Here is a 25535-nt window from a genome sequence, read left to right as displayed (position 1 = left end):
GGCGCCTGACTCCCACCGGGCCCTGTGGAAGGCAGCTCTCTGCCCCTTACCAGGGCCCTTCCCGTGGCCCCTCTCTCTGTGCACAGAGCTCCTGCATCAGCTTCTCATACTGGAAAGAGACCGTGTCCATCCTGTTGAACCCGGACCGCCAGTCTCCCTCTGCCCTTGTCAGCTACATTGAGGAGCCCTACATGGACATAGACAGGGACTTCACCGAGGAGTGAACTTGGGCCAGGCCTCGGGTGGCTGCTGGGCCAGCGCGGGTGAGCGGGGTACGCGTGCCTCACGCCCTGCCCTGCCCCCACCCTTCCCCGCCTCCCTGCTGCTCCACCTGCCCCGGGTCTTCAGGTCCAGGCTGGGTGGGAGGGAGCATCTAGAAGCCCTTGGCCCCTGAGGCTCCGGGTCATTGGGGCGCCTCAGTTCCCTCAAGATCGCCATGATGAGGACAGGGGCGCTGTGCCCACATTTCGTTCAGAACTCTGGGGCCCTGGCCCACCTAGAGCTAAGGGGACTTTTAAAAACAGCTCTGTCTGAGCTCCCGCCCGGTCTCTTGAGTGTCAGTTCTGGCGTGGGGAGGGAGATGTGGGCCCCCTCCCCGAATCTGTGAGCCGAGCTTGCCCTGGCCTTTGGACCCAGGCAGAAGCTTCTGAGCCCCTGGGCAGGAGTGGGGGATACCAGAGAATGCTTCTTTCCCCCAGGCCTGCCCATCTGTCCCTCCCTTCCTCCCTCCGTTGTTTTCCTTTAGCTCCTCTGGTTCTGTTTGCTCATTGGCCGCTGTGTTCATCCCAGGGGTTTCCCCCAGAAGTGGGGGGGCTTTCTCCTTCAATCCCCTGGGGTACAGGGTGGCTGTGCCCCATCCCACCTCCAGGCAGCGTCTCCTGCCTGAGCCTGCCCGCACGGGAGCCTGCCTGGGAGCACACCCCCGGCCCCTTCTTGTGTTGCCAATTTATTAACAACAAATAAACCAATTAAATGGAGACTATTAAAGAATTTATTTTAAATGACTGATGTGGACCTGACTTTTGTCTGTGAGACCACGTGCTCCCTTCCCCTCCTGAACCCCCCTTCCCCTCCTGAACCCCAAAGAATGAGCAAGAACCCAGTCAGAGCTGCAGCCGCAGGGTTTATCCAGGGTGGAGCAGGGCTTGGGGTGGCAAGGCTCCAGCCGGTGTGAATGAAGAGAGGCTGGGATTGGGGGGGGGGAAGGGGCAGAGAGCAGGTGTGAATGAAGAGAGGCTGGGATCGGGGCGGCCAGACAGCAGGTGTCCCTCTTCAGAGCCCAGGGCTCCAGCAGGTGTGAATGAAGAGAGGCTGGCATCGGGGGGCAGAGAGCAGGTGTCCCTCTTCAGAGCCCAGGGCTCCAGCCTCACTGCTTGTGCTAAGGGGAGAGGGGTGCCTGAGTGGGCGGCCCCCAGGCAGAGGGCAGGGAGGGTACCCCACACACCCCTCACCTTGGGGCCCAGGGCATCCCGGGTGCGTGCCCGCAGCTTGTTGGCCTGGGTTTCCGCCATGTCTGCCCGCTCCTCCGCGTCGTCCAGCTCATGCTGGGCCTTTCGATACTTGGCCAGGTTAGTGTTGGCCTGCTGCTCCTGCGGGCACAGGCAGGCCTGCTCAGTCCCTGGTCACTGAGAGGGTCAGTTGCCCCAGAGGGGGCCAGCTTCTGGCCCGCTAGTCTGCTTCACCGCCGCTGCCCGTGGCCCTCCACACCCCTCCCCAGTCCCCACGGCAGGAAGGAACGGCCTGAGCCACTTGTTCCAGAGGTGCTCGGGTGCCAGATCTGCCTGGACGGGGAAAGCAGAGGGGTCCACCCAGAGACAGAGCTAGGTCTTGTGTCTTGCTGGAGCTGTTAGAAACTTGTCTTTCTTCCCACTGGGCAGTGGGGTCACTATCCCAGCTGACACACAAAGCTACCGCGGGGGAAACCACAGCCCAGAGGTGGAACAGGCCTGACCGTTGCTGGCATCCCCACTGACTGGGGCCAGCTGTAGAAGTGGGGTGACCACTGGCATCCTGACTGGTACTAGGCCCCAAAGACCCAGATCTCCGTGCACTCACCGCCTCTTCAAACTGACGTTTGTAGCTCTTGACCTTGCTCTGCAGCTTGTCCACCAGGTCCTGCATGCGAGCCAGGTTCTTCCTGTCCTCCTCAGCCTGGGCAGGCAAAGGGGATTCAGGTCTTGTCCAAAGCAGGCCAGCTCTAGGGCCTCCCTCGAGGTGATCCTGGTCACCCACCTGGTACGCGAGCTCCTTGACCCGGCGTTCATGCTTCCGCACCCCTTTGAGGGCCTCTGCGTGCTTCTTCTGCTCTGCATCCAGCTCAGCCTCCAGCTCCCGCACCTGCAAGCAGCCAGCTGGTGGGCCTGGAGCCCCTGCCTGCCCTCCCCGGGGCTGACCCACCCGCCAGGGCAGCAGACTGGGAGGCAGGCCGCACACACCTTGGCCTCCAGCTTCTGCACCTGCTTCTTCCCGCCCCGGAGGGCGGCTTGTTCTGCCTCCTCCAGCCGGGCCTGCAGCTCCCGCACCGTCTGCTCCAGAGTCTTCTTCATCCGTTCCAGGTGTGTGCTCGTGTCCTGCTCCTTCTTCAGCTCCTCCGCCATCATGGCCGCCTGCGGGGGATGCGGCGGCCTGGTCAGGAGGTGACAGTCCCTTTGGACTCTGCTCTGGGCACCCACAGCCCCGGCCCAGCCTCACATCAGTGATGGCCTTTTTGGCCTTCTCCTCAGCTTCCCGCCTTTCCTGGGCGGCCTCCTCCACCTCCCCACTCAACTGGGCCAGATCCACCTCCAGCTTCTTTTTCTGGTTCAGGAGACCTGTGTTCTGCAGGGAAGCAGAGCTTTAGAGTCGGGCCTTGCAGGCCCCTGCCCCGCACGCTCTGGTGACCCCCTCTGTGCCCACCTGGGAATGCAGGAGGTTGAGGCGCTCGGTGGCTTCCAGCAGCTCTTGCTCCGCCAGCCGTCGGCTGCGCTCGCCCTGCTCCAGGGCAGCCCGAAGCTCTTCCAGCTCCGCAGCCAGCAGGGCAGCCCGCCGCTCCAGGGCCTGGGCCTGCTCGCGGAGCTCGGCCGCCAGCCGCTGCTCCTCGTCCCGCCCTGCCTGCTCCTCCTTGAGCTGGGCCTGCAGCAGCCGCGTGGCGGCCTGAGCCTCCGTGGCCTGGCGGGTGGCATGGCCCAGCTGCAGCTCCAGATCGTTGAGGTCGCCCTCCATCTTCTTCTTGAGCCGTAGCGCCTCATTGCGGGCCCGAGTCTCTGCATCCAGGGAGGCCTGCAGGGATTCCACTGCCCGCTGGTGGTTGCGCCTGTGGTCGGGAGGGACAGAAGGATGCGTGGTGACCTGCGAGGAGCAGGGGCCCAGGCACCACACCTGCTGACAGACGCAAAAGGAACGCTGGAGACGTAAACCCGTTGCAGACTAAGGGACCCGTCCCTCCCTGGTTTCAAGCCCCTCATGCCTGCCTGTCGCCCATCAGCAACTTCACAGACAAGAGTGAGGCTCTGGAGCAGACAGACACAGACTGAACGCTGGCTCTGCCTCCACTGTGTAACCTTGGGCAAGTCCTCTGGCCTCTCCTAGGTTCACCTCTGAACTGTGGACAATAATCCCCCTGCCGAGAAAGTCCTGGGGAGGGGGGACTAGGTGTCACGCCAGTCTGTGTGCACGCTGGGGCTCAGCCAACACCTCCTGCCCTCTGCTCTCATGCAGTGGGGACGGGAGAGACTGTCAGCCTGGAGAGGAGGGCCAGCCGGCTCCCCGCACCTCAGGTTAGTACACTCCTCGTCTTTCTCTGCCAGCTTCCGGTCCACCTCAGCCTTGACCTGGGAAAGCTCCAGCTGGATCCGCAGAGTCTTGGTCTCCTCCAGCTCCAGGGCCCCCTGGGGTACGGAGCAAGCCATTGAGCCAGGAGGTCCGTGAACGCGTGTTGAGAGGGGAGGCTGGGGGAGCCAGTGGGTCAGCGTCTGCCCCACCCCTGACCTCGGCCTCCTCCAGCGCTGCCTGGAGCTCATTCTTCTCTCCTTCCAGCGCCTTCTTGGCTTTCTCCAGCTCCTGGACGCTCTTCCCACTGAGGCCGACCTGGTCTGTGAGGTCACTGATCTCCTCTGCAGAGAGAAAGGGCACCGTGGGGCCACCCCACTGCTCATGCTGCAGCCACATCACTTCACCCACCTGTAATTCCAGGCTGCCCCTGCAAGGGCACCCTGCCCGTGTGACTCGGAGGGAACTCCCAATGAGCCCCAGGGAGGCGCTGGCCCCGGGCCGGGCCGTACCCTGCAGGTTCTTGTTCTCCCTCCGGAGCGTCTCCAGGGCTTCCAGGGCCTCCTCGTGGCTGTGGCGCAGCCGGAAGAGCTCGGTGCCCAGGCTGCGGGCCTCCCTCTGGGCCGCCTCCAGCTCCCGCTGCATCTCCTCCTCCTGCCGCCGCCGCTCCTCCAGCGCCCGCTCCAAGTGCCGCTGCTTCTTGTCCAGCGCTGCGGCCGCCGAGGTCGCCCGCTCCAGCTCCAGAGTCACATCCTCTGACTCAGTCTGCAGCCGCAGCTTGGCCTTCTCCAGTGATGAGCACTTGGCGTGAGCGGCCTCAACCCCCTCCTCTGCCTCCTGCAGTCGCAGCGCCAGCTTCTTTCTGGGCCCCCAGGAGCAGATGGGATGTGGGCGCATAGCTGAGCCCCGCATCCCCCACCCCACCCTGCCCTGCCCTCTCCCCCAAGGTGGTGCTGGCCGGGCCAGCAGGGTACTCACTTGGCCTCCTCCAGTTCCTCGGTCCTCTGGATGGCATCTGCCTCATACTTGCTCCTCCACTGGGCCACCTCGGCGTTGGCCTTGGACAGCAGCCTCTGCAGCTCTGCCTGGGCCTCGGCCTCCTCCTCGTGTTGCTCCCGCAGGAGGTCACAGTCATGCCGCAAAGCCTGCACGGCGTGAGCCAGCGCACTCTTGGCCTGCAGAGAGCCCAGTGAGCTCAGCGTGGGGCCCGCCCTGTGGCCCCGCCCCCACCATTCCGTGGCTGCCCACAGCCAGTCCACCTTGCTCTCTTCCTCCAGCTGCCGCCGCAGTTCCTCCAGGCTCTGGGTGGCCAAGGCCTTCCCGCGGCTCAGCTGGCTAATCAGAGATTCCTTCTCCTCCAGCAGGCGGCTCAGCTCCCCTGCAGGACAAAGGGGAGCCAACAAGTCAGGGGAAGGCGGGTGGGCAGCACGGAGGCCCCACCGTGGCCCGGCCAAGCCCGGCACCTCACCACTCTCGGTTTGCAGCCGCCCACGCTGGGTGCTCGCATCTGCCAGCTGCCGCTGTAGTTCCTCCACCTTGATCTTGGCCTCGCTCAGCTGATCCTCATACGCCCGGCACAGCTTCTCTGCACTGGCCTGGGAGCCGGGGTCAGAGATCAGAACAAGTCAGAGACCCACAAGGCAGGATCTAGGGCCGCCAATCAGAGACTGAAGCCCGGAACTGGAAAACTAGATGTGTGCCAAGGAATCAAAGGGAGAACAGAACCCCAAGTTCAGGGTCAGAGATTCTAGTGCTGGACTATGGCTTAAAATGTGGGTGGCAGAAGTGAGTGGGCTAAACCAGTCCTAAGGCCAGTGGGTCAAGGTGAGATTAGGATACCAGAGTCTGAAGTCAGCAGGGAACAGCGGTCACAGCTCAGTTGTTAAGATCAGGTGGTATAAAGGTCAAGGGTCAGGGTTGGGTGCTGGGATTCAGGACAAGAACACTCAGGACAGGTCTGTGTTATTTGCTCAGTCATGTCCGATTCTTTGCAACGCCATGGACTGTAGCCCACCAGGCTCCTCTGTCCACAGGGATTCTTCAGGCAAGAATACTGGACTGGGTTGCTATTCCATCCTCCAGGGGATCTTCCCGACCCAGGGATCAAACCCAGGTCTCTTGCATTGCATGCAGATTATTTACCATCTGAGCCACCAGGGAAGCCAAAACAGGATAGGGATGAGGTCAGAATTCAGAAGTCAAAGACTGAGAAGTTGAAATTGGATGCTGGGTCAAAATCCTCTGGCATCAAGGCACAGAGTTTAGGACGTAAGGTTTGAGATCAGGACCGGTGTGGGGGTTTCGGGCTAGGTGCCTGGTGAATGGGCCGGGGATCAGGATCGGGTGCAGAGTCAGCACTAGTGTGGTGTCAGATAGGCAGGGGGTGCTCGGGGCTCAGAGGGTGGGGTCAGCTGTTGCAGTCAGGAAGGGTTTGGTGAGGGTGGGCTGCTAGTGGCGGGTCAGAGGTCGGGGTCAGGAAGGAGGCCGACACCTTGCCGCGGGCCAGGGTCTCCACGTTGGCACTCAGATCATCCACCTCCATGCGGAGCTCGCTCTTCTCCTTTTCCAGCTTCTGCCGCACCCGCTGCAGGCTGTCCACCTGCTCGCCCAGCTCGGCCGCGCTGTCTGCCTGCTTGCGCCGCAGGGCCGCCACCGTGGCCTCGTGCCGCAGGGCCGCCTCCTCCAGCTCCCGCCGCAGCCGGCCCAGCTCGGCCTCACGCTTCCGGCAGCCCTCGCGCTGCCCCGCCGACGCGCCACCCGCCTCCTCCAGCCGTTCGCTCAGCTCCTCCAGCTCCCGGGCCGCCTCTGCCCGCTGCTTCTCCACGCGGGCCCGGGCCGCCCGCTCAGCCTCCAGCTCCTCTTCCAGCTCCTCGGCCCGAGCCTGGGGATGGGCAGGCAGCAGGGTCACCTCCGTGGGCCCCTGACCCGGGTCCCCGCCTGACCCCGTCCCTCACGCACCTGCAGCTCCTTGATCTTCTTCTGCAGCTGGGCTCCAAGGAGCTGCTCATCCTCCACCCGCAGGTTCAGCTGACTCAGCTCCGAGTCCTTCCTGGAAGAAAGGGTGGGCATGAGCCGGCCCAGGTCCTAACTGCCGCCAACCTGCCGGGGGCACCTGGGTACCACCCCCAGCACACATGCCATCCTGTGAGGCACGCTGCCAGGAGTAGCCCTGGAGACCTCCCCCATGTTCCCTCTCAAGCCCCGGCCCTAGAGCCTGGCCCTAGGTGACCCCTCTTCACCCTACAGTTCAACCTCTGCTGTGATGCAACACTGACTGGAGTCCTGGGGGCTACGAGAAGCAGGCTGCAGGCTCAGGAGGCCCCCGGGGCCAGGAGGTCCAGGCTGGGCCCTCCCCACTCTTACTTCTTGAGCTTCTCCTCCAGCTGTTGCTTGTCCTGGGTAGCATCTGCCACCGACTCCTGCGTCAGTTTCAGGTCCCCCTCGAGCTTGCGTTTGGCCCGCTCCGTGTCCATGCGCAGCTTCTTCTCTTGCTCCAGGGAGCACTCCAGCTGAGGGGCAGGACAGGGTGAGTGGGCTCCCCCCTGTCCTGGCCGGCCCAGCCCCTCTGTGCAGCCCCCCTGCTGTGGCCCCAACTCACGTCTTCCACCTGCTGCTCCAGCCGGACCTTGGCCTTGGCCAGCGCGCTCACACGGTCCTCCTCAGCCTGCAGGTCGCCCAGGGCCTGCTGGTGGGCCTCCTGCAAGGCCTTCTTCTCCTTGGTCAGCCGGACCACAGACTCGTCCAGTGCCGCCATCTCCTCCGTCAAATTCTTCACCTGTGTTGGGCCAAGGTCACTGTGGGGCTGCGTCCCCCAACTCTGGCCTGAGCAGCTGCCCTTTCCAGCCAGAGAACCTCAGGCGAGTCAGTTCATCCTGAGCCTCAATTTCTTCATCCTTAAGGGATGGTTGTAGCCTCCTCCTCAAGGGATTACTGAGCCCTTCCCCAGTGTCTGGCCAGCACTGAGAGATCAACAGATGCCAGCTATTTGGGGATTCACGGGTGTTTAAGCAGCTGTTCCCTAGTCCTGGCTTCCTCAGGGAGCACCTGTGAGAAGCTGAATAAGCAGCTCACCCTCCCCCAGAGCCTCACTTTCCCCTCCTGTATAATGGAGTCAGTTCCCCCAGAGTGTGAACCACACGGGCTCTTGGGAGGGTTCAGTGAGGGAAGGCACCTGGGGCACATGGAGCTGGTGGATGACAATCACTAGCATCTGCTGAGCACCTACTATGTGCAAGGCGCATACATACTGGTGAATGCTCGCACAGACTAGTTACACACTGAATCCTCACCCGCCCTAATTAGGGAAGTGCTGCTATTAGCCCCATTTGACAGAGGAGGAAACTGAGGCTCACAGAGAGGATGAGACCTGCCCAGGGCCACACAGGTGTGGGACTTGCAGGTGCCTGGCCCCACAGCTCTGCCCCACCCCAGCCCAGCCCAGCCCACACCCACAGCAGCCCACACCCACACCTTATTCTCCGTGGCTTGCTTCTCCTTCTCAGCCTTGGCCAGCGTCAGCTCCAGGTCATCGATGTCCTTCTTGAGCTCCGTGCACTCGTCCTCCAGCTTGCGGCGGCGGGCGGCCAGGTCTGCGTTCACTTCCTCCTCATCCTCCAGCCGCTCGCTCAGCTCCTTCACCTTCGCCTCCAGCTGCACCTTGGACTTGATGAGCAAGTGGCAGCGCTCCTCGGCATCCGCCAGGTTTTCCTGCTCCTGGAGGGGGACATGGGAATCAGAGTCAGGACAGCCGAGAGACCCAGGCCAGGTCCTGGACAGAAAGCTCATTTCTCCATGCCAAGGCCTGACACAAGCTCAGTTGGGTTCTGGGACCAAGGAATGCCATGCCGATGACCTTGGCCCTGAAGGCAATCAGGTGTGGTGGGATGAGGGCGCAAGCGGAGGGGTGAACCCGGGGAGGCAAGAGGGGAAACTTAAGCTGGGGGGCGACCCAGAGAAAGCCCCAAACAAGGGCTCAAGGAGAGAAGCCAATGGCCAGGTCCACCCTCACTGAAGCCGGGGTGGGGAGGGCCCTGAGCGGCCACAGAGGGTCAGATTCTTGGCCACTGTGCTGTTTCCTCACCACCTGACCGGATAACCATCTCCTGCTCTAGCAGGTGGGTTTGTGAGCACTGGTCTGTCTGTCTTCCCACCAATGTGTCTCCAGAGCTTCTATGGGGCCTGACACTCAAGGTGTTTGCCGAAGGAAGGAACAGCTCTATGGACTTGGGGGAAGATCTGGACCCTTGATCTCTGCCCTCTGGTTGTTACTGTTACCTGCTGCCTGGGTTCCTGTGACTCTTAACCAGAGAAGGGAGCCTGGTACTGTCTCAGGGAGGGACAGGAAGAGAGAGCTGGGGAGATGGGGCTCCATGGAGGCTTTAGCAGGAAGCCATGGGGGCCCAGGGTGTGGGAGCACTAGGGCACGTGCACAGACTGGGTGAGGAGATTGGGTACTAGGAGGCCACATGCAGGTGTGAGCCCATGAGCTTCCAGAAGTGCAAGAAGGACCCAGGTGAAGCCTGAGCACGCAGCAGATGCCAGGTCGGCCTTGGCCGGGGATGGGGGCTGGTTCTGCTTGTGCTACTTCCTCAGAGCGGCCTGGGGTTCCCTGAGGATGCCCGGGGGTGGGGGCACCAGGTTGTAGAAAGCAAGCCCGCCCCTCCCCGCCTCACCGCCTGCAGCTGCAGGGCCAGGTCGTTCTTCTCCTGGGTGACGCTGACGTGCGTCTCCTCCAGCTCCTGGCGCTTGGCCTCAGCGGTGGCCAGGGCCCCCCGCAGCCCCCGCAGCTCTGCCCGCAGGGCTGCCAGCTCCTCCTCAGCCTGCGCCGAGCGGAGCAGCGGCTTCATCTTGAAAAAGAGCTTCATCCATGACCAATTCTTGACAGCGTTGAAGGCACGGATGTTCCACTGGATGGTGAACAGGGCATCCCTGGGGAGGGGTGGCCGCAGGCTCACAGCTGCCCCTTCGTACAGCCCCAAAGCTCCCTAGTACCTCCCCTGGGCCAGACATTGCACTAAACACTTCAGTGTGTGGTCGATCATGTTAACCTTCCCAATAGCCTCTCAAATAGGTCCTAATCCTTTGCTTTACAGACGAGGTTTAGGGAGAGGCCCAGGGCATGCAGGACTGCCTCCAGGGCTGGAGTTCACAAACCCTGAATGGTCTGGTGGTCCCTGCAAGGGTCCTGAAGACAGGACACCAGGGATGGTTAAGCCACTGACTGTCATATAAGGTCAGACAGCCTAGGCTCCCATCCCAGCCTCCCACCTCCCGGCATGAGCCAGTTGACGCCTCTCTCTCTGCTCAGACACCCCCTCTGGTGAGCAGAGACGGTCATCTGCCTCTTAGGATTGTCCTGTACTTTGCATGTGTGCTCAGTCGATTCCAACTCTTTGTGACCCCATGGACTGTGGCCCACCAGAATCCTCTGTCCACAGGATTCTCCAGGCAAGAATACTGGAGTGGGTTGCCATTTCCTTCTCCAGGGGATCTTCCCAACCCAGGGACCAAACCCGTGTCTCCTGCATCTCCTGCATTGGCAGGCAGATTCTTTACCAGAGGCAGGTGAGAAGCCCATCCTGTACCTTAGCCAAGATAAATTCAAACAAAATATCTCGCCCAGGGCTTGGCACATAAGACTCTTTGAAAACACTAGTTGCCTCTATTCCCACTCAGGACCACACTCTGGGATGGCCTGTCATAGAGATGGACTCTCTTTCCCCACCTTCTGAGGGGAGGAAGTGGTAGGTAGCTAGGGGCTAAAGGGCACAGAGCAGACAGAGCCCTGCCCCTTCAGAGACACTCAACCAGACATATGCAAAATCTGACCCATACGGACAGTACAACCAGGTTCAGAGAGCCTAGAGGTTCTGTGAGCTGGGGGACAAGTGGCTGTACCCTGACCCTGTGTCCCACTCCTCTCCTCGCACCCACCTGCCTCCAAGCAGGCGCTGGTACTCCAGGCGCATCAGGCGGCCCCGGCTCCGTGCCTGCAGCAGCGTCAGGACCTTGGCCAGACGCTGGTCGCGAAGCTCCTCCAAGACGCCTAGGAGCCCAGCCTTGAAGAACACCTGGGATGGGCATGGTAGGTATAACCCTCAATCGTATGCATGAGCCCCTGCAGAGCGCCTGCCCACACCGCATCAGGACCCTAACTCCCTTGCGCCCCAACCTTGGTGTGGCCAAACTGGTACTGGGTGTGGTCAATGTCCAGTGATCCCAGCAGCTTCTCTGTAGCCTTCCTGCTGTCCATGAAGGTGTCATCCGGGATGGCGCTGGGGTTCAGGATGCGGTACCTGAGCAGGTGGGGAAGGGTTGGTGAGGGGGTTGCTGGGCGGGGAGAAGAGGACTGGAGAGGCTGGCCTCTCAGAGGCTAGAGTGGAGGCTCCACGGAACAAGCTGGCGAGTGACACTTGACAATCTTGTGATACTGGGGAAGTGGGCATACTCGGCTTTAAAAGCTCAGGTAATGTTTAAATGGCTTCAGTAGTTCTTTAAGAGGCGGCAATATTTACAGAAGGCCTATGGCACTGTTAAAATTTTTAACATAATTTTTAATAATTTATCAGTTTTTTGAGACTGCAAAAAAAAGTAAAGAAGGTGATGTGTTACAGCATATCACAAACTGAAGAAACATTGGGAGAGAATTGTGATCAACAAGAAAGAGCAAGTGTTCCAGCACGCCCACTTCTAAAGGAACACACTTGCACGTGTGTACAGGGCCGTGTGGGTCAGGTTGCAGTGACCACCCTGTGAAGGCAAAACCCTGGAAACACAAAAGGCCCCTCACTAAGGGACTGATGAACAAAGTACAGGTCGCTAGATTACAGAATACCTCACTCCATAACAAAATGGATGATGCTACATGTCATTACATTTATCCGGAGCCCTAGAAGGCACAATACCGAAAGTGGACTGTGATGGTGACTACAGACAGTGATTATGATGCCACCGTATCAGATGCCCCGCTCTGGTGGGTTCACTGATAATGGGGGGGGCTGTGCATGTGCCGGGGCAGCGGGTCTGTGGCAATGTTCTGTACCTTCCCCTCAATTCTGCTGCAAACCTTAAACTACTGTAAAAAAAAAGTCTTAATTTTTTTAAAAAAGGGTGATGATGCAGACTTATGTCTATTAATAAGGAACAATCCCCAAGACATATGGTTACAGGGAAAAAACAGAGAACACGTGTATGTGTTCTCATATGTGTGTGCGCTCATGCATGTGTGTGCTCATGCATGTGTGCTCATGTGTGTGTGTGCACCCATGTGCAAAGTATTTCTACAAACACACATGTATAATGGTCAGCGTGGATGGCCCCAATTACTTCTGAAGGGGGAGGGGCCCATGGACAATTGCAGCCAGACAAAAATCAAACCTATAAAGGGAAGGCAGAGAGGCTACAGCACTGACCGAGCGCTCGTTGCCAGGCATTACATAAAGCCTAGTCCATGTGAACCCTCATTCAACTCTCAAATCCACACCTGGCTCTGCCTGCCCGACTTCCCTCCTGGGCTTCCTGCCGGAGACATTTCAAATCTGATATGTTCCAAGGAGAGTTTAATCCACTGTCCACCTACCTCCCCCTACCAAAAGTTTAAAGATCTATCTTGGTTTCTTAGTAAATCTACCACCAACTCCCCAGTTGATAGGCCAAATACCTGGAAGTCACCTCTGTCTTTTTCATTCTCTTTCCACTTCTAGTACATTAGCAAACCCTGCTGGCTGCACCTGCAGTATTACCCCAAGCCTGTTCACTTCTCCCCCAGCCCATTCCCTCAGGTCTCACCGACTAGCATTTCCCACTGGGATGCCCCCCAGCCCCCTCCCCACCCCCCTGCATCCTCCTCGGTGCCCTTCCCACCCCCAGCCAGCCTTCTGCCTCCACCTGGGAGGAAGGTAAGAGGGAAGGTGGCTGGCAGGGGAGCTGAGGAGAAGCCAAGGCTGGGTCCCGGAGATACCCACCGCTGCCGGAAGTCAGTGTAGAGCAGCCTGTTGGGGAACCCCTGTCGGCAGATCCGGATCCCCTCCAGCACCCCATTGCAGCGCAACTGGTGCAGCACCAGGAAGGCGTCCATGACCCCTGGGCACGGTGGAGGTTAAAGGAAAAGACTAGCGGTCAGGGGACACACCTTCATGAATTCGAGGCCATGCAGGCCCTGCAGAGAGGGATGACCCAGCTTCTGGTCCACCGCATCCCCTCCCTCCCATGTTCCCCCAGGGGGAAGCAGCCCCCACCCTGGGGTGACTACCTGGGGTCTTGTTCTCATTGGGGACGATGCAACGGACAAAGTGGGGCTGCGTGGCCCGCAGATTGGTCATCAGCTTGTTGAGGTTCTCCTGGGGGAGGGAGAGGGGAGAAAGCACAAGAGGGCAGAGAAGCAGGATTGGAAGCCGCAGTGGACCAGCCCACCAAGGATGGACTAGCCCACCAAGGATGGACCAGCCCGCCAAAGATGGACCAGCCCACTAAGGACTGGGCACCTCAGTGCTAGGTCTCTGCAGCGCCACACTTTGACTCTCCTTGTGACCCTTGGCCCTCTTCCATTTGACCAGGCGGGTCCCCCAACCAATCCTCAGCCCTCCCACAGGCCCCGTGGCTCCCACCCCATCCCCCCTAAACCCTGCCCAGGCAGCGTGGGGACGGGAAGCAGCACAGACTTGCTGTGATGTTCACGTGGAGAGGAGTTAAACATCACTGCAAGTCTTAACGGCCGCCCGCCCCGGGTGCAGGGGACAGAGCAAGGAGCCAGGACCGGGTGAAGGCAGCAGGGTGGGGGCCTACACGGGGCCTAGATGGGGCCTCACCTTGTGCAGCTGGGACACCGTCTGGAATGATGCTGCCTTCTTACGCTTCTCTTTCACCCCGGACTTGGGGGGCTCAGCTAGGATAGACATGGAGCTAGTCACTCACTGCAGAGAACATCCCTCCATGAGTTCGCTGCAGATTTGCACTGCTTGGTACTCACTAGAGCAGGAACCAGCGTAGTTCTCATATAGAGTAGCCAAGAGCTTGTTCTGTGACTTCTGGAAGATGGGGACCACCGTCTCATTCAGCGGATCCTTGTTTTTCTCCAGCCAGCCCACGATGCTGTAAGGCACCTGCCAGAAACCAGACAGGTGCTGACCCGAGGGGCGGGGGAACCCCAGGAATCAGGGAGAGAGGTCAAGAGCAGGGCTTTCAACAGGCACTTACCACGCCTGCATAGTGGACCACCTCAAAGTGGGCCTGGTACTTGCGCTTCTTGTCAGGCCGTGGCTGCTGGAAATTGGGCGACTTCCCCGCGTGGTTATCATAGAGTTTGGCCCGGAAGCTGGCATCTGAGGCCTTGGGGAACATACACTCCTCCTCCAGGATGGACAGGATACCCAGCGGCTGGGGACAGGGCACAAGCATGAAGGGTCTCCATCAAGCCAGTACATCCAGGCTGGGCTGGACCCCCACTTCCTGGAGCCCCTCTCTCTGGGAGCTTCCCGAGACGCCTCAACCTCAGCCACCATCTGCCCAGAGGGAGGCAGAATGGATCTGTACCCAGGAGCCCTGTCTTCTAAGAAAGAAAGTTTGTGGCTTGGCTTTCAACCCACTTCTGACCAGTTCGCAGATCTGAGTTGTTCTCTTTGCCTATAAGAAGTGTGCAAGTTCAAACCAGCACCCCTGCATCCACACACCCCCGACATCTGTGGTCTCACACTCTCCCACATAGTGCAGTCAAAAAAATGCAGTTGATGTCAAACTCTGGCTTCCTCACTTAGTGGTTATGGGGCCCTTAGACCTCTCTAAGCCTCAGTTTTCTAACCTGCAAAATGGGGACACAAGTACTTTCATTGCTGCCATAACAGCAAAGAATTGTTGACCACCTGAATGTTCACAGATAGGAGATTACAGAAATGCACAGACATCATCTGCTGCGTGAACCACTATATCTTCTCAACAAAGCACCACACCCAGAATACACTTTCAGAGAAAAGGTAGGATGAGAAGTCAGTCTGTGTACATTAGAGAAAAGAGATGCCAAGGATAAAGGATGGAGAGGATACACGCTGTAGGAGGATTGGGGGAAATATTTTTTCCCCTCTGTTTCTGATTTGTCCATTTTTCTATGATTTTTCTTTCCTTCTAGTCTTTGTACCATAGGGAAATATGTGTAATGTCTTATAAACAAATAAACAAACACACCCTACCCTGCCCTGTAGTTCTGGACAGTTTTGAGGGTCCAATGAAACTGTGGCTGCAATAGGGCTTATTGTCAGCAGTGCAACAGGGATGCATGCTCACACATGCGCCCTGCTCACCAACACATGATCACACTCAATCTCTAACACACCTAGTCACACACTGGCACACATTTCTATTCATATACACATTACATACACATGCTCACAGCCATGCTCATATACCCATGCTCACTTCAATGCACACGCACATGCAAGCCTGCACATGCTCAATCACATACAAGCACACAGGCACTCCCTTCCTGGAGTGACCTGGCCCCAGGCCCCACCTTCTCGATGAGGTCAATGCAGGGCTGCAGGTCCAGGCCGAAGTCGATGAAGACCCAGTCAATGCCTTCCCGCTTGTACTCCTCCTGCTCCAGCACAAACATGTGCTGGTTGAAGAACTGTTGCAGCTTCTCATTGGTGAAGTTGATACACAGCTGTTCAAAGCTGTTAAACTGTAGAGAGCAGCGCCCAGCTCAGCTGGCCTCCTTATAGACAGGGACAGGGAGGCCCACAGAGAACAGGGATGTGCAGGACTTCACCCCGCTTCCAGGCAGACCCCCAGGGCTCCTGCACCCACCCCCATGGTCCTCCACCCCAGAGAGAACAGCGCCTAGGGGCGTGGGCCTGCCCGCACCTCAAAGATCTCAAAACCCGCAATGTCCAGGACGCCGATGAAGAACTGACGGGGCAGCTTGGTGTCCAGAGTCTGGTTGATCCGAGACACCAGCCATCGGAACAGCCGGTCATAGGTGGCCTTGGCCAGAGCCCCCACGGCAAACACCACCTGGAGTTGTGGGGAGGCTGGGCTGGGACCCGGCAAGAAGCCGACCCTTTCCCGGGCATCCCCAGGTGGGCCCCAGCCTGCCAGCAGCTCACCTGCTCCACGCTCTGACCCTTGGTCACATACTCATTCCCCACACGCACTCGGGGGTGCAGAAGGCCTTTGAGGAGGTCCCCGCTGCTGACCCCCATCAGGTAGGCAGCCTTGTCAGCACCTGGCAGGACACACAGGTGAGATGAGGAGGAGGTCAAGAATAGTGGTTCTTGGGGGCTCTACTGGTCTCAACTTAGGGTTAGGAGAGGGAGGTTGGCAGAGGTCAAGTTCAAGGTCAGCAAACTATACAGCTCAGAAGGGTGAGGGTCTGGAATTGAGAAGTCATGCTTTACAATCAGGGCCAGACCTAAGTCAAAGGTTGTGGACAAGGCTTAGGGATAATGGTCACGGACTGGAGGTTGGGATCAGGGTCACGAGAATGACTGGGTCAGGTCAGGCCAGGGAAAGGGCGCCTCACTCTCGGTGCCGTCGGCCTCAGCCTGCTCCTCCCGCTGCTTCTGCTTGAATTTCATGTTGCCGAAGTGCAGGAGGGCCCCCACGATCTTATAGCAGGCGCACTTCTCCTCCACGCTGAAGCCCAGGATGTCCATGGCGTGCTGTGGGGGAGGGGAAGACTCAGAGAACTCTGGGCTCCTCAGGGTCCAGTGGAGCCAAGGGATCTGCTCCCCTCGCACCAGACGTACATCAGTGGCCATGAGCTCCTCCCCGTCATCCATGTTGTCCACAGTGATGACGCCCTGGCTGCAGAAGTGGTAGTCGTAGGGGTTCATAGACAGAAGCAGCATGTCTGGGGGACACGGGGCCGAGAAGAGGGGTCGGCTGAGTTCACCAGCTCTCCTTCCCCTGATCCCAGTGTGGTGGGTCCTGGGGGCTCGTATGGCAGGAGACTCTAGAGACCTCTCTAGACTTTGTACCTGGAGTTTCTCTCCTCCACTCCTATGCCCAAGGCTTCTCTTTCTTTATGAGTCTGGGGAAAGAGCCATGGTCCCTACATCTCACTCACCTTTTGACCCTTGCTCATAGCCACCCCTCTGACCCAGACCCCGTGCGGGGTGCTCGGGTCCAGGGAGGATCAGATTCTGCCCTCGAGGGGCTTGACAGAGAGGTGAGCCAGGCCCAGATGGAGCCCTTGCTCCCCGCTCGGTGCTGGGGAGAACCTCTCTAATCTCAGGACAGCAGGAGAGACAACCTAGCCAGGGCAGTGGTGCTGAGGGGCCCGTTCTCCAGCACGAGGAGGAGAGGGCTCGGCAGGAACCAGAAATCCCAGGAACGGGGTGGGTGGATAGAAGGAATATTGGGTCTCCAGGGAAGAAGGGATGTCACAGACCCCAGAACAGTGGGGGAACAGGCAGTCCAGGGCCTGGTCTGAGGGGGCCCGGGACAGGGCAGGGCAGCCCCACTGCCACCCGGACCTGCGCGCTCTGGCCCCCACCCCATTGGGCTGCTGGGCCTCACCCTGCAGCTCTGGCTTCTTCCCCGAAAGGATCTGGTAGTAGACGTGGTAGCCTCGCTCGCCGGGCAGCTGGAAGATCACCCGTGACTTCTCCAGGAGATCTGGGGGAAAGGGAGGAGCTGGCCTACTGTCCTGAGTGAGTCACCCCACTAGGGCTGAGGAGCAGGGGGAAGGGGCTGGCCGGGGGCAAGGGTGTCTGCACACACCCCCGGCATGTACTGCAGGAGGTCTCTCCATTGGCACATGTGCCACAGTGTGGGAATGTGTCTGTACACCAGTGCATGTGTATTAATGTGGGTGTCTGTGTAGGGGTCTCTTTTCTGGCCACGTGACTTGTGGGATTTTAGCTCCCTGACCAGGGACTGAACCCGGGCCCTTGGCACTGAGTGCCACGTCTTCACTGTCCTAACTGGACCGCCAGGGAATCCCCTGTGTGTGGATCTTGGTTTGTTCTTTCATCTAGGCTGTCATTCCTCCACCCACAGACCGCTCCTTCCCCCCAGAGCAGTGCTGGTGTGTCACTGTGTGCAGAGAGCAGAGCCTCCATGTGTTTGCACACGGGCCCGTCAGGGTGTAAACAACGATGTTTCCTCCCATCACCACCTGCCTATGCTTGTCCGTCAGGATCTGGCCCTGCATCCCAAGATGAGGAGCAGTCAATGTGGGGGGGTCCCTCTGTGCATGTGACCTGGGCACCCAGTGTCTGCATAGCAGGACTGGGTCAGGAGGGATGGGTGATGACCCCAGAGACACACTGGGGGAGACCTTCCTGGAAGGACAGGGTCTCAAGGTGCATAGAGATGAGGCCGGGCAGGAGGGGCACAGGTCCACCAGACAGAGGGCCAGAGAAAAGACTGGGGTCATCGTGGGGTAAGGGTGGGGGTCTCCATCTTAAGGTGATGGGATCTGGAGAAGGTTTTTAGGCAGGAATGAGAAGTGGTCAGATTAGTAGCCAAAAAAAGATCACTTTGGCTGAAAGAAGATCAGGCAGAGGAATGGAGGTTGGGAGACCACGTGGAGGCAGTGGGTAAGTTCCAGGTGAGAGGTGAGGTGGCATGAGTTGGGCAGTGGCCTGGGCACGAAGAGCAGCATCTGGGACAGGTGGGAGCCCCAAGGACTTGATGAAATTTGTTCAGTCCGAGTGGGAAGGTGCAGGCCTGGGCCTCTCCCCATCCTTCTCCTTCCCCACCCTCTCCTGGACTCACAGCTGTCAATATCCGCGGATGCCAGCTTCCCAGAGGGACCAAAGTGAATGCGGATGAACTTTCCCTGTGGGCAGAGAAGCAGCCTGTGTCAGGGGCCCGGGCAGTGCTGCTCCATCCACCCAGGGCTCCCAGACCTTGTGTCTCCCCGCCCCCCCACCCTCCTGCCCCAACCCCACCTGGTCTCCCACCGCAGCCACTCACAAAGCGGGACGAGTTGTCATTGCGCAGGGTCTTGGCATTGCCGAAAGCCTCCATGGCGGGGTTAGCCTCGATGATCTGATCCTCGAGGGTGCCCTGGTGGCAGGACGAGGGGTCTCTCACCCAGCGGTCCTGGGTCTTAGCCCATCCCAGACCACCTCTGCTTGGGAAGGGGAAGGGGAGGGAGGGTCCCCAGGACTTCATAATTATTGCCTGCCCCACTCACACCAGCCCCATACCTACCCCAGTCTTCGTGGCCAGAAATTGCTGGGAGGAGAAGGAAGACAATGTTAGAGGGTGTGAGGTCTCACCAGGAAGGGGTGTGGAGGTGGGGGAGTGGGGTGAGTTAGCAGGACATTGAATGTTAGTCACCCACTCCCTATGCCTGACCCTCCAGGGACTGTTAGATGGAGAAATGCAAGAAATGGAGCAGGCAGAGCTCTAGTCAGGGAGGTGCTTGAGGAAGGGGCTGCGTCTGGGTGTCTCCTACCCACAGTGCCCCAAAGCTGTCTCTGGCCTCCTCCATATCCCTTCATTTCCCACACCCCCGGAATTGACCCTGTTCCAAGTCCCAGAAGTTCCTGACTACAGTCTACTCCCCTTTAGAGCCCAACTCAAAAGCCCCCTCCTCTAGGAAGTCTTCTCTGATTCTCTGAGGCTGGAAGAGACTCTTCCTGCCCAAACCTTCTGATCCTTCACCTCCCTCTGTGACGGCCCTTCTTCACATTTCTTTGTATTGTGATTGGGTGCATTTTCACTGTACAACTGTACATCGAGTATTATTCAAAATAGCCCCACCAGGTGCATATTATTAGCCCTACTTTGCAAATGAGGAACCTAAGACTCAGAGCTGGAAAGTGATCTGCTCAAGATGACACAATAAATCAGGGGCAGGGCAGATGCTAAGTCCAGGCATCCTGCTTCCCATGACACCCAAAGCCACCTGTTTCATTTAGAGGGACTTGCTGAACTGAAGGACTCTTCCCCACTTGCTCTCCTAGCCTCATCTTCCCTCCATCTCCCTTTCTATCTCTTCCCTGCCATGGATCCCAGTAGCCTGGGGAAAAAAGAGGGGGAAAGGAAGGAATGGATTCTGGAGTGACAGGTGCCATGCCACCTGTCCCATGCCATGAGATTTTGGTGATTCACTCACCTCCAGGGAGCCCAAGACTTAAAAACCCCCCTGAGCTATTGCTGGAGAGACAGGAACAAGAGGAAGATGGCAGGAGCTCTCCCCTGAGCTCCGCCCCACACACTCAGCTCCAGGGCTTTTAAACAGGGCTCCCTCTGATAGATGTGGTCAAATTTGGGGCAGAGGGGAGGCAGGTTGATAAGTTCTTTAAGCTACAACGCCCAGGGCCCCTGTGGACCAGCCTTTCTCTCTACCCCTTGCCTGACAGCTCCCCCAAACCTCAAATCCACAATACAGGGTTCCTTTCTGCCCAAGTGCCCCCTAGCCCCACCCATTCTGGCTGCATCCCCGTCAGCTCCCGCCCTCCATTTCTGTTTCTGGACCAAGCCCCAACTTTCTGTAGCATCCTCAGAGACATTTTGGGAGTTGGGAAAATGAGGTGGAGGGGAGGGAGGAAAGTACCAAAAAAGTCAACAGCAAAAACAAAACCAAACAAGAAAAACAACCACCACAACAAAAAACCAAAACTGAAATTAAAAAAAACAAAAAAACAAGAAAATCAAATGGGAAAACAGGAAAAGGCAAAAAGAAAAAGAAAAAAAAACTTTAAATGGAAAAAAAAGATAAGAAAAAGAAGAAAGAAAAATGCCCCAGAATAAAAGCAAGGCTCAACAAGACCAGGAGTGAGGGCTGGGTGGGTGGAGGCCTTAGGCTTCTGGAAAGAAAAGTCAATCCATTTGGTGGTGGGTGTGGGGTGCCCACACATCTCTAAACATCTGGCCATAGGGCTAGGAAGGAAAACTGTACCTCGAAAATAGATTTTAAAAAACCCCAAAATACTGGTCCCCTGTTGTTTCAGAAAATTTCAAAAACCATAAAGAAATCATAGGGTATAAAACTGACCCATAATCTTGGCTGTTGAGAAGGCCAAGTGCCCTTGGCTCTGGCTGAACCTGCCTTGTTTGATTGACAGCAGGTAACTGGAGCATGAAAACCAAGAAACCGATTATTACTTCTTGGTAAAAGCAGCCTGCTTGGTAAACTTCTAAAATATGAAGGTCGTGAAAATATGAAAGGGAAAAATTGCATGAAATGTTGAGGACTAGCCATGTGGTCCCGCCTCTCTGTGTTAGGGATGGGAGCAGTGAGACAAGCCTGGAACTACGTCACATGGCAGAGGATGGCCGCAGCCTCTCTGGTCAAGCCTTGCTCGGGCCAGAGTCTGCCACCAGGGTGGGAGGCTCAGGCAGGGCTAGAGGCTCTGGGGAATCAACTTTAAAAAAAAAAGAAGAAGAAGAAGAAAAGGAGAAAAAAAAAAAGAAAAGAAAAACAGTGAGAAGCAGCAGGGAGCAGTGCCCGCATGGGCAAGTCTTACGGCCTTCTTGCCCGGCCCGTCTCCCAGGGCAGCGACGATGGCAAAGTACTGAATGACCCGCTTGGTGTTAACGGTCTTACCGGCCCCCGATTCTCCCCTTGGACGACACAAACATGAGTCACCTATGTCCATCTGGCTACTCTAATTCCTCCCACCCCCCAGCACCCTACTTCTCCAGCAGGGTGCCTCTGCCCTCCCCACACCCAGGTCCCATCTCAGGAGCCCCTCAACCCAAAACTCCTCAGAGATGGGTCAACTCCCAGAGGCGTTGAATTGTTTACAAAACAAACCAGCATAGATCATCCCAGTGAGATGAGAAAACAGACGATGCCACTGTTTACTGAGCGCTAACTTACTGCCAGGCCCTGGGCCAAGTGCTTCACCTGAACTGGTTCATTGAAGCCTCAGGAACCCTGTAAGGCAGGTGCCATCATCACCCTCTTTTGATAGAAAAGGGGATGTGGCTCAGAGAGGTCATGTAGCTGTTTCTGCTGGGCGCCAGATGCAAACATTCACCAGCTGACTCCTATAGCTCTGCGGTGAGTAAGTAGGACTGTTCTGTTTTTACTGATGAGATTCAAAGGACCAAGGGCACCAGCAGGAAGTGGACCCATGAGAACTTGAATCCAGGTCTTTCCGGTTTCAAAGGCCTTACTCTTAACCAGCAGGTTGCACACTCACACACATACACACACTCACGCGCAACCGATGTCCATATTGGTTTGGCTGGACCTAAACTGGGTATGTAAGAATTCTACCACTTTCCCAAGGAGGCAAACAAATGGTTATAAATAAGATTCAGAAATAAGAAGCTGGTAATAAAAAGGAAAGGCTTCCTTGGTGACTCAGTGGTAAAGAAGACTCCTGCAGTGCAAGAGATAGGGGTTCAATCCCTGGGTCAGGAAAACCTCCTGCAGGAGGAAATGGCAACCCACTGTAGTCTTCTTGCCTGGGAAATCCCATGGACTGAGGAGCGTGGTGAGCTACAGTCCACGGGGTCGCAGAGTCAGACATGACCAAGCGACTAAACAATAACAACAATAAAGAGGAAAGGGAAGGGGATCTCCTCCTCCCTCCTTGAGCCAGAATCAGAACTCCCAAAAGATCAAGGTGAAAGAAGATTCCAGGCCCTAGGAACAGGGGATATGAGCGCTGGCGATCAGTCTGGCATCCCCTTTCTGCCTATCTGCTCAGAACAGGGGCAGAGAAAACGCTATAATTTAGCTTCACCTGGGACACTGGCTCTAGGTGGTAAAACCCCTGCCCTTAGCACTTTGTATTCAATTATTCAATCTCGGGAAATGATTTTAGTTCCCTCCCTCCCTGCCAGATGTCCAGCATTTCCCACCCCATCCTCAGAGCCCCACACTCACGTGATCAGCATGGACTGGTTCTCTCGGTCTGGAAGAAAGGGGAGGAGACAGAGAAGTTAGCCAAAGTGAGGGACCAGCCACAGGTGGAACACCTGGGGTATCCTTGGCGCTGGGACAGCCCCTCCGCCACCCAGGGTCAGAAATGGGAAGGACCAGGTGGGAACCTTCAGAATGCAGGCCAGCTCCCACTTGAAGAGACAGAACGACTATGCTTCGGTGTCCAGCGGGATCGAAAAGAGGGCAGTGCGAGGGGATGCAAGGGGATCCGGGAGCCGGGGGAGGGGTCTCAGGAGGGAGAGAGGACTCAGGAAGGGGAGAGGAGTCAAGGTAGCCCTTACTGCGCAGCATGTCATTGTAGGCGTTATCCGCCACCGCGTATATGTGGGGCGGGGCCTCCGAGCGGCGCTTTCCCTTGTAAGCGGCTACCACGGAGGCTGTATAGACCGGGAGCCATTTGTAGGGGTTGATGGTGACACAGAAGAGGCCCGAGTATGTCTGGGGAGAGAGAGTATAGATGGGTTATTGGAGGCCAAGTTCCCATCCTCAAGCTCTAGCCCTGGCAAAACTATGATCTTTGCAAAAATTCCCCAAAAGGAGCTGCCTAAGGTGCGACGCCACACCTCTGTGGCCGTCCTGGCCCCGCCCTAGTCCTCACTCCTGCCCTCAGCCCGTGGCCCCACCTCCACAGCCCATTGCCCAGCGACTCTGGGGCTGCCGCTCCGCCCCTACAGTCCCGTAGCCGAACCTCCAGCCCCACCTCCAGCCCCGCCCACCAGTCGGTGGCCCCGCCCCCTCAGCCCCATGACATCACCCTACCTTACCTCTAGCCCTGCTCCCCCACCGCACACAGCCCCGCCCCCTCCCCACGGTCCCAACCCCGCCGAGCTGTGGCTCTCGCTCTAGCCCCGCCCCTGATGCTACGGCCCCGCCCCCACTACGCACGGCCACATCCCACCCGTGGCCCCTCCTCGGTCCCGGGCTCACATAAATCATCCAGCGAGCATAACGCTGGCGCAGGTTGTGCAGTACGGATGCCTCGTTGAGGTGCGTCATCATGGCCATGTCCTCCAGCAAGTCGAAGCGGGGCGGGTTCATGGGCTGCAGCTCAGCCTCGCGAACCGTCAGCACCTGCCAGGAAGGCCATATCGTGGGGGCAGGAACCAAGTGACCTCAGCCTCTCACCCCTGTACGCCCCCAGACCCCCTTTCATCCAGAGCATGCCGTCCAGGAGCTACACCTCGGGGAGGCAGAGGAGCTAATTCCAGGAAAAGAGGGGAGTCAAACCTTCTGGTCTTTGGTCTCCACGTTGACTCTGCCCCCAGTGGCTTCCGACTTGACCTCAGCCTCCACGTAAGCATCCTGTTCATCAGGTACCCAGACCCGCTTCTTCCCTGGGTTTCCGGGAGAGCATTGGGGCTTTGAAAGAGGCTGATGCACATCCAGGGGTTCAGGGCCCAGCTGGGTTCCCCTGTCTTGTCCCTAGAGCTGTGTGCCTTCCAGGAGCCCCTCTATCAGGACACAGGAGTACTTGGGAAAGATCCCTCCAGATCCTGTCTCCTGGAAAGGCAGCACTGGGAGGTTTCCCTAGAGATCTCCTCAAAGGATCCCCTGACTGAAGTAAGGGTCCCCCACAACCCTGGATTACACACTTCGGTTCAGATTCATGCTTCTCTTGTATTTGCCCTGCAACCTGTGGAATATCCCTCATTCTCTCTGGGCCTGTCCCTTAAAGGCAAAGCATTGTGAGCATCTCCTTAGTTCTCCTCTGGAGCAACACTCAGAGTCAGGCACTTAATATTAGTGGGTTCTGTCTGCCCTATTTCACCCAAGACTCAAGCCCTGCATCTTGTATGTCTGTCTTATGCTCCTTCCTGCCCGGGCAGCTGGTCCCAGAGCTCCAGGGAGCCCATATTTCATGGTAGTTAAAGGCATCATGAAAGTTAAAGACTCAGGTATCCTGTCACCTACTAGCCAAGTGCCTTAGGACCAACTACATAACTTTCAGGCTCCAATGTTAAAATGCAAGTCCTCTTGTTAAGAAATCATTTAAAATTTCAAGATGGTGATAGCAAAGAGTTAAAGGCCCCCAGGGCAGCTGCAGAGGTCACACACCCACAAAACTGGCCCTGGCCCTGGTCACCACCTCCCCAGGTTGTTGCAATGATGCATGGAAAGTCATCTGCTCTGGGCCTGGCGCACAATAAGCGCTTGATACACATTGCCTATTGTTATTATTGTCCTATGAGCAAACCGGGTCATAAATAGTTGCCTTTATTCCTGTCCCTAATAAACAGAGGGTTTGGCTCTAGGGAAAGCACTAAAAATAACTCCAGCACAGGTTTTACGGACACGTGGAGGCAGCCTGCACACATACCAGTCACTCTCATCTCAGAAGCCTCGGGCTCCGGACATAGACTGCAGTCACAGGAGGCAGGTGATACTGTCCCATTTTACAGAGGAGCAAACCAAGGCTTGCTCACAGGCACACAAGTGAGGTGTACTAGGTCCCTGGGATTTTCTTTCTGGGGCTAAAGCTGTCAGGCCAGAGTGCTCCTTCAGACCCGAGCGGAGTGCCGCCCCTCCCCACTCCTGTTCTGAGTCCATAAGGGCCTCTCTGTGGCTCTGCCCACCTCTGCCCTCACTTACCATCCCACAGGACGGTGTGCACCTTCATCTGCTCGTGGTAGCCCTGGCGGAGGTAGCGTGCAGACTCCCCAAGTTCACTCACATCCATCATGGTAGTGGCACTGAGAGGCGGAGGATGCAGCAGCAGAGATCTTGGAGGTTCAAGGCGGTCCAAGGCAGCAGGCACTGGAAGTTGGCCCGGAGAAGGGACTGGAGGCAGGGGCCCCAAACTGGGGTGTGATCGACCAACCCCCAAGACCTAATAGTAGGTCCTTCTTTGGAGTCCCCCCTCAGCCTCCCTGGTGAGCCCCCAACACACGCACCCACCCTCTCAGACACCAGAGCATCCTCTCCCACGGAAATGGAGAGACTT

At 57.7% G+C, this 25535-nt stretch overlaps 2 protein-coding genes across 4 annotated transcripts in view; one reads left to right on the top strand and one right to left on the bottom strand.

Moving 5' to 3' along the window:
• Window positions 1-1005, top strand: part of TRPC4AP (transient receptor potential cation channel subfamily C member 4 associated protein) — a 68205-nt gene extending 67200 nt beyond the window's left edge. For both annotated transcript variants that reach the window (XM_065921874.1, XM_065921873.1), the window contains exon 19: window positions 87-1005. In XM_065921874.1, coding sequence (XP_065777946.1) covers window positions 87-224 — 138 coding nt within the window. In that variant the 3' untranslated portion in view covers window positions 225-1005. The remainder of the gene's footprint in view (window positions 1-86) is intronic.
• Window positions 974-25289, bottom strand: MYH7B (myosin heavy chain 7B). Of its 2 annotated transcripts, XM_065921870.1 has the most exons (39): window positions 25184-25289; window positions 23822-23928; window positions 23522-23665; window positions 22538-23032; window positions 18901-18924; window positions 18661-18753; window positions 18460-18523; window positions 17257-17355; window positions 16485-16588; window positions 16259-16397; window positions 15843-15961; window positions 15601-15750; window positions 15248-15418; window positions 13942-14121; window positions 13715-13847; window positions 13554-13630; window positions 12998-13085; window positions 12711-12828; window positions 10919-11042; window positions 10681-10817; window positions 9420-9675; window positions 8218-8460; window positions 7346-7522; window positions 7111-7256; window positions 6706-6796; window positions 6239-6628; window positions 5216-5342; window positions 5007-5125; window positions 4726-4922; window positions 4260-4609; window positions 3967-4091; window positions 3751-3866; window positions 2896-3292; window positions 2692-2817; window positions 2436-2606; window positions 2233-2337; window positions 2056-2151; window positions 1452-1589; window positions 974-1378 (listed from the first exon to the last, which is right to left on the bottom strand). In XM_065921870.1, the coding sequence occupies exons 1-39, from the start codon at window positions 25272-25274 to the stop codon at window positions 1367-1369; spliced, it is 6039 nt and encodes a 2012-aa protein (XP_065777942.1). In that variant the 5' UTR covers window positions 25275-25289; the 3' UTR covers window positions 974-1366. The 2 variants fall into 2 exon arrangements, with proteins under 2 accessions (XP_065777942.1, XP_065777943.1); XM_065921871.1 differs by lacking the exons at window positions 23522-23665; window positions 23822-23928; window positions 25184-25289 and having other exon boundaries at window positions 22538-22565; window positions 22876-22951.
• Between the last annotated feature and the right edge of the window lie 246 nt (window positions 25290-25535).

Source organism: Muntiacus reevesi, chromosome 2, assembly GCF_963930625.1.
Source record: "Muntiacus reevesi chromosome 2, mMunRee1.1, whole genome shotgun sequence".
NCBI lineage: Eukaryota > Metazoa > Chordata > Mammalia > Artiodactyla > Cervidae > Muntiacus > Muntiacus reevesi.
Note: the sequence above shows the minus strand (reverse complement) of the source record. Positions and strands in the feature narration are given on the sequence as shown.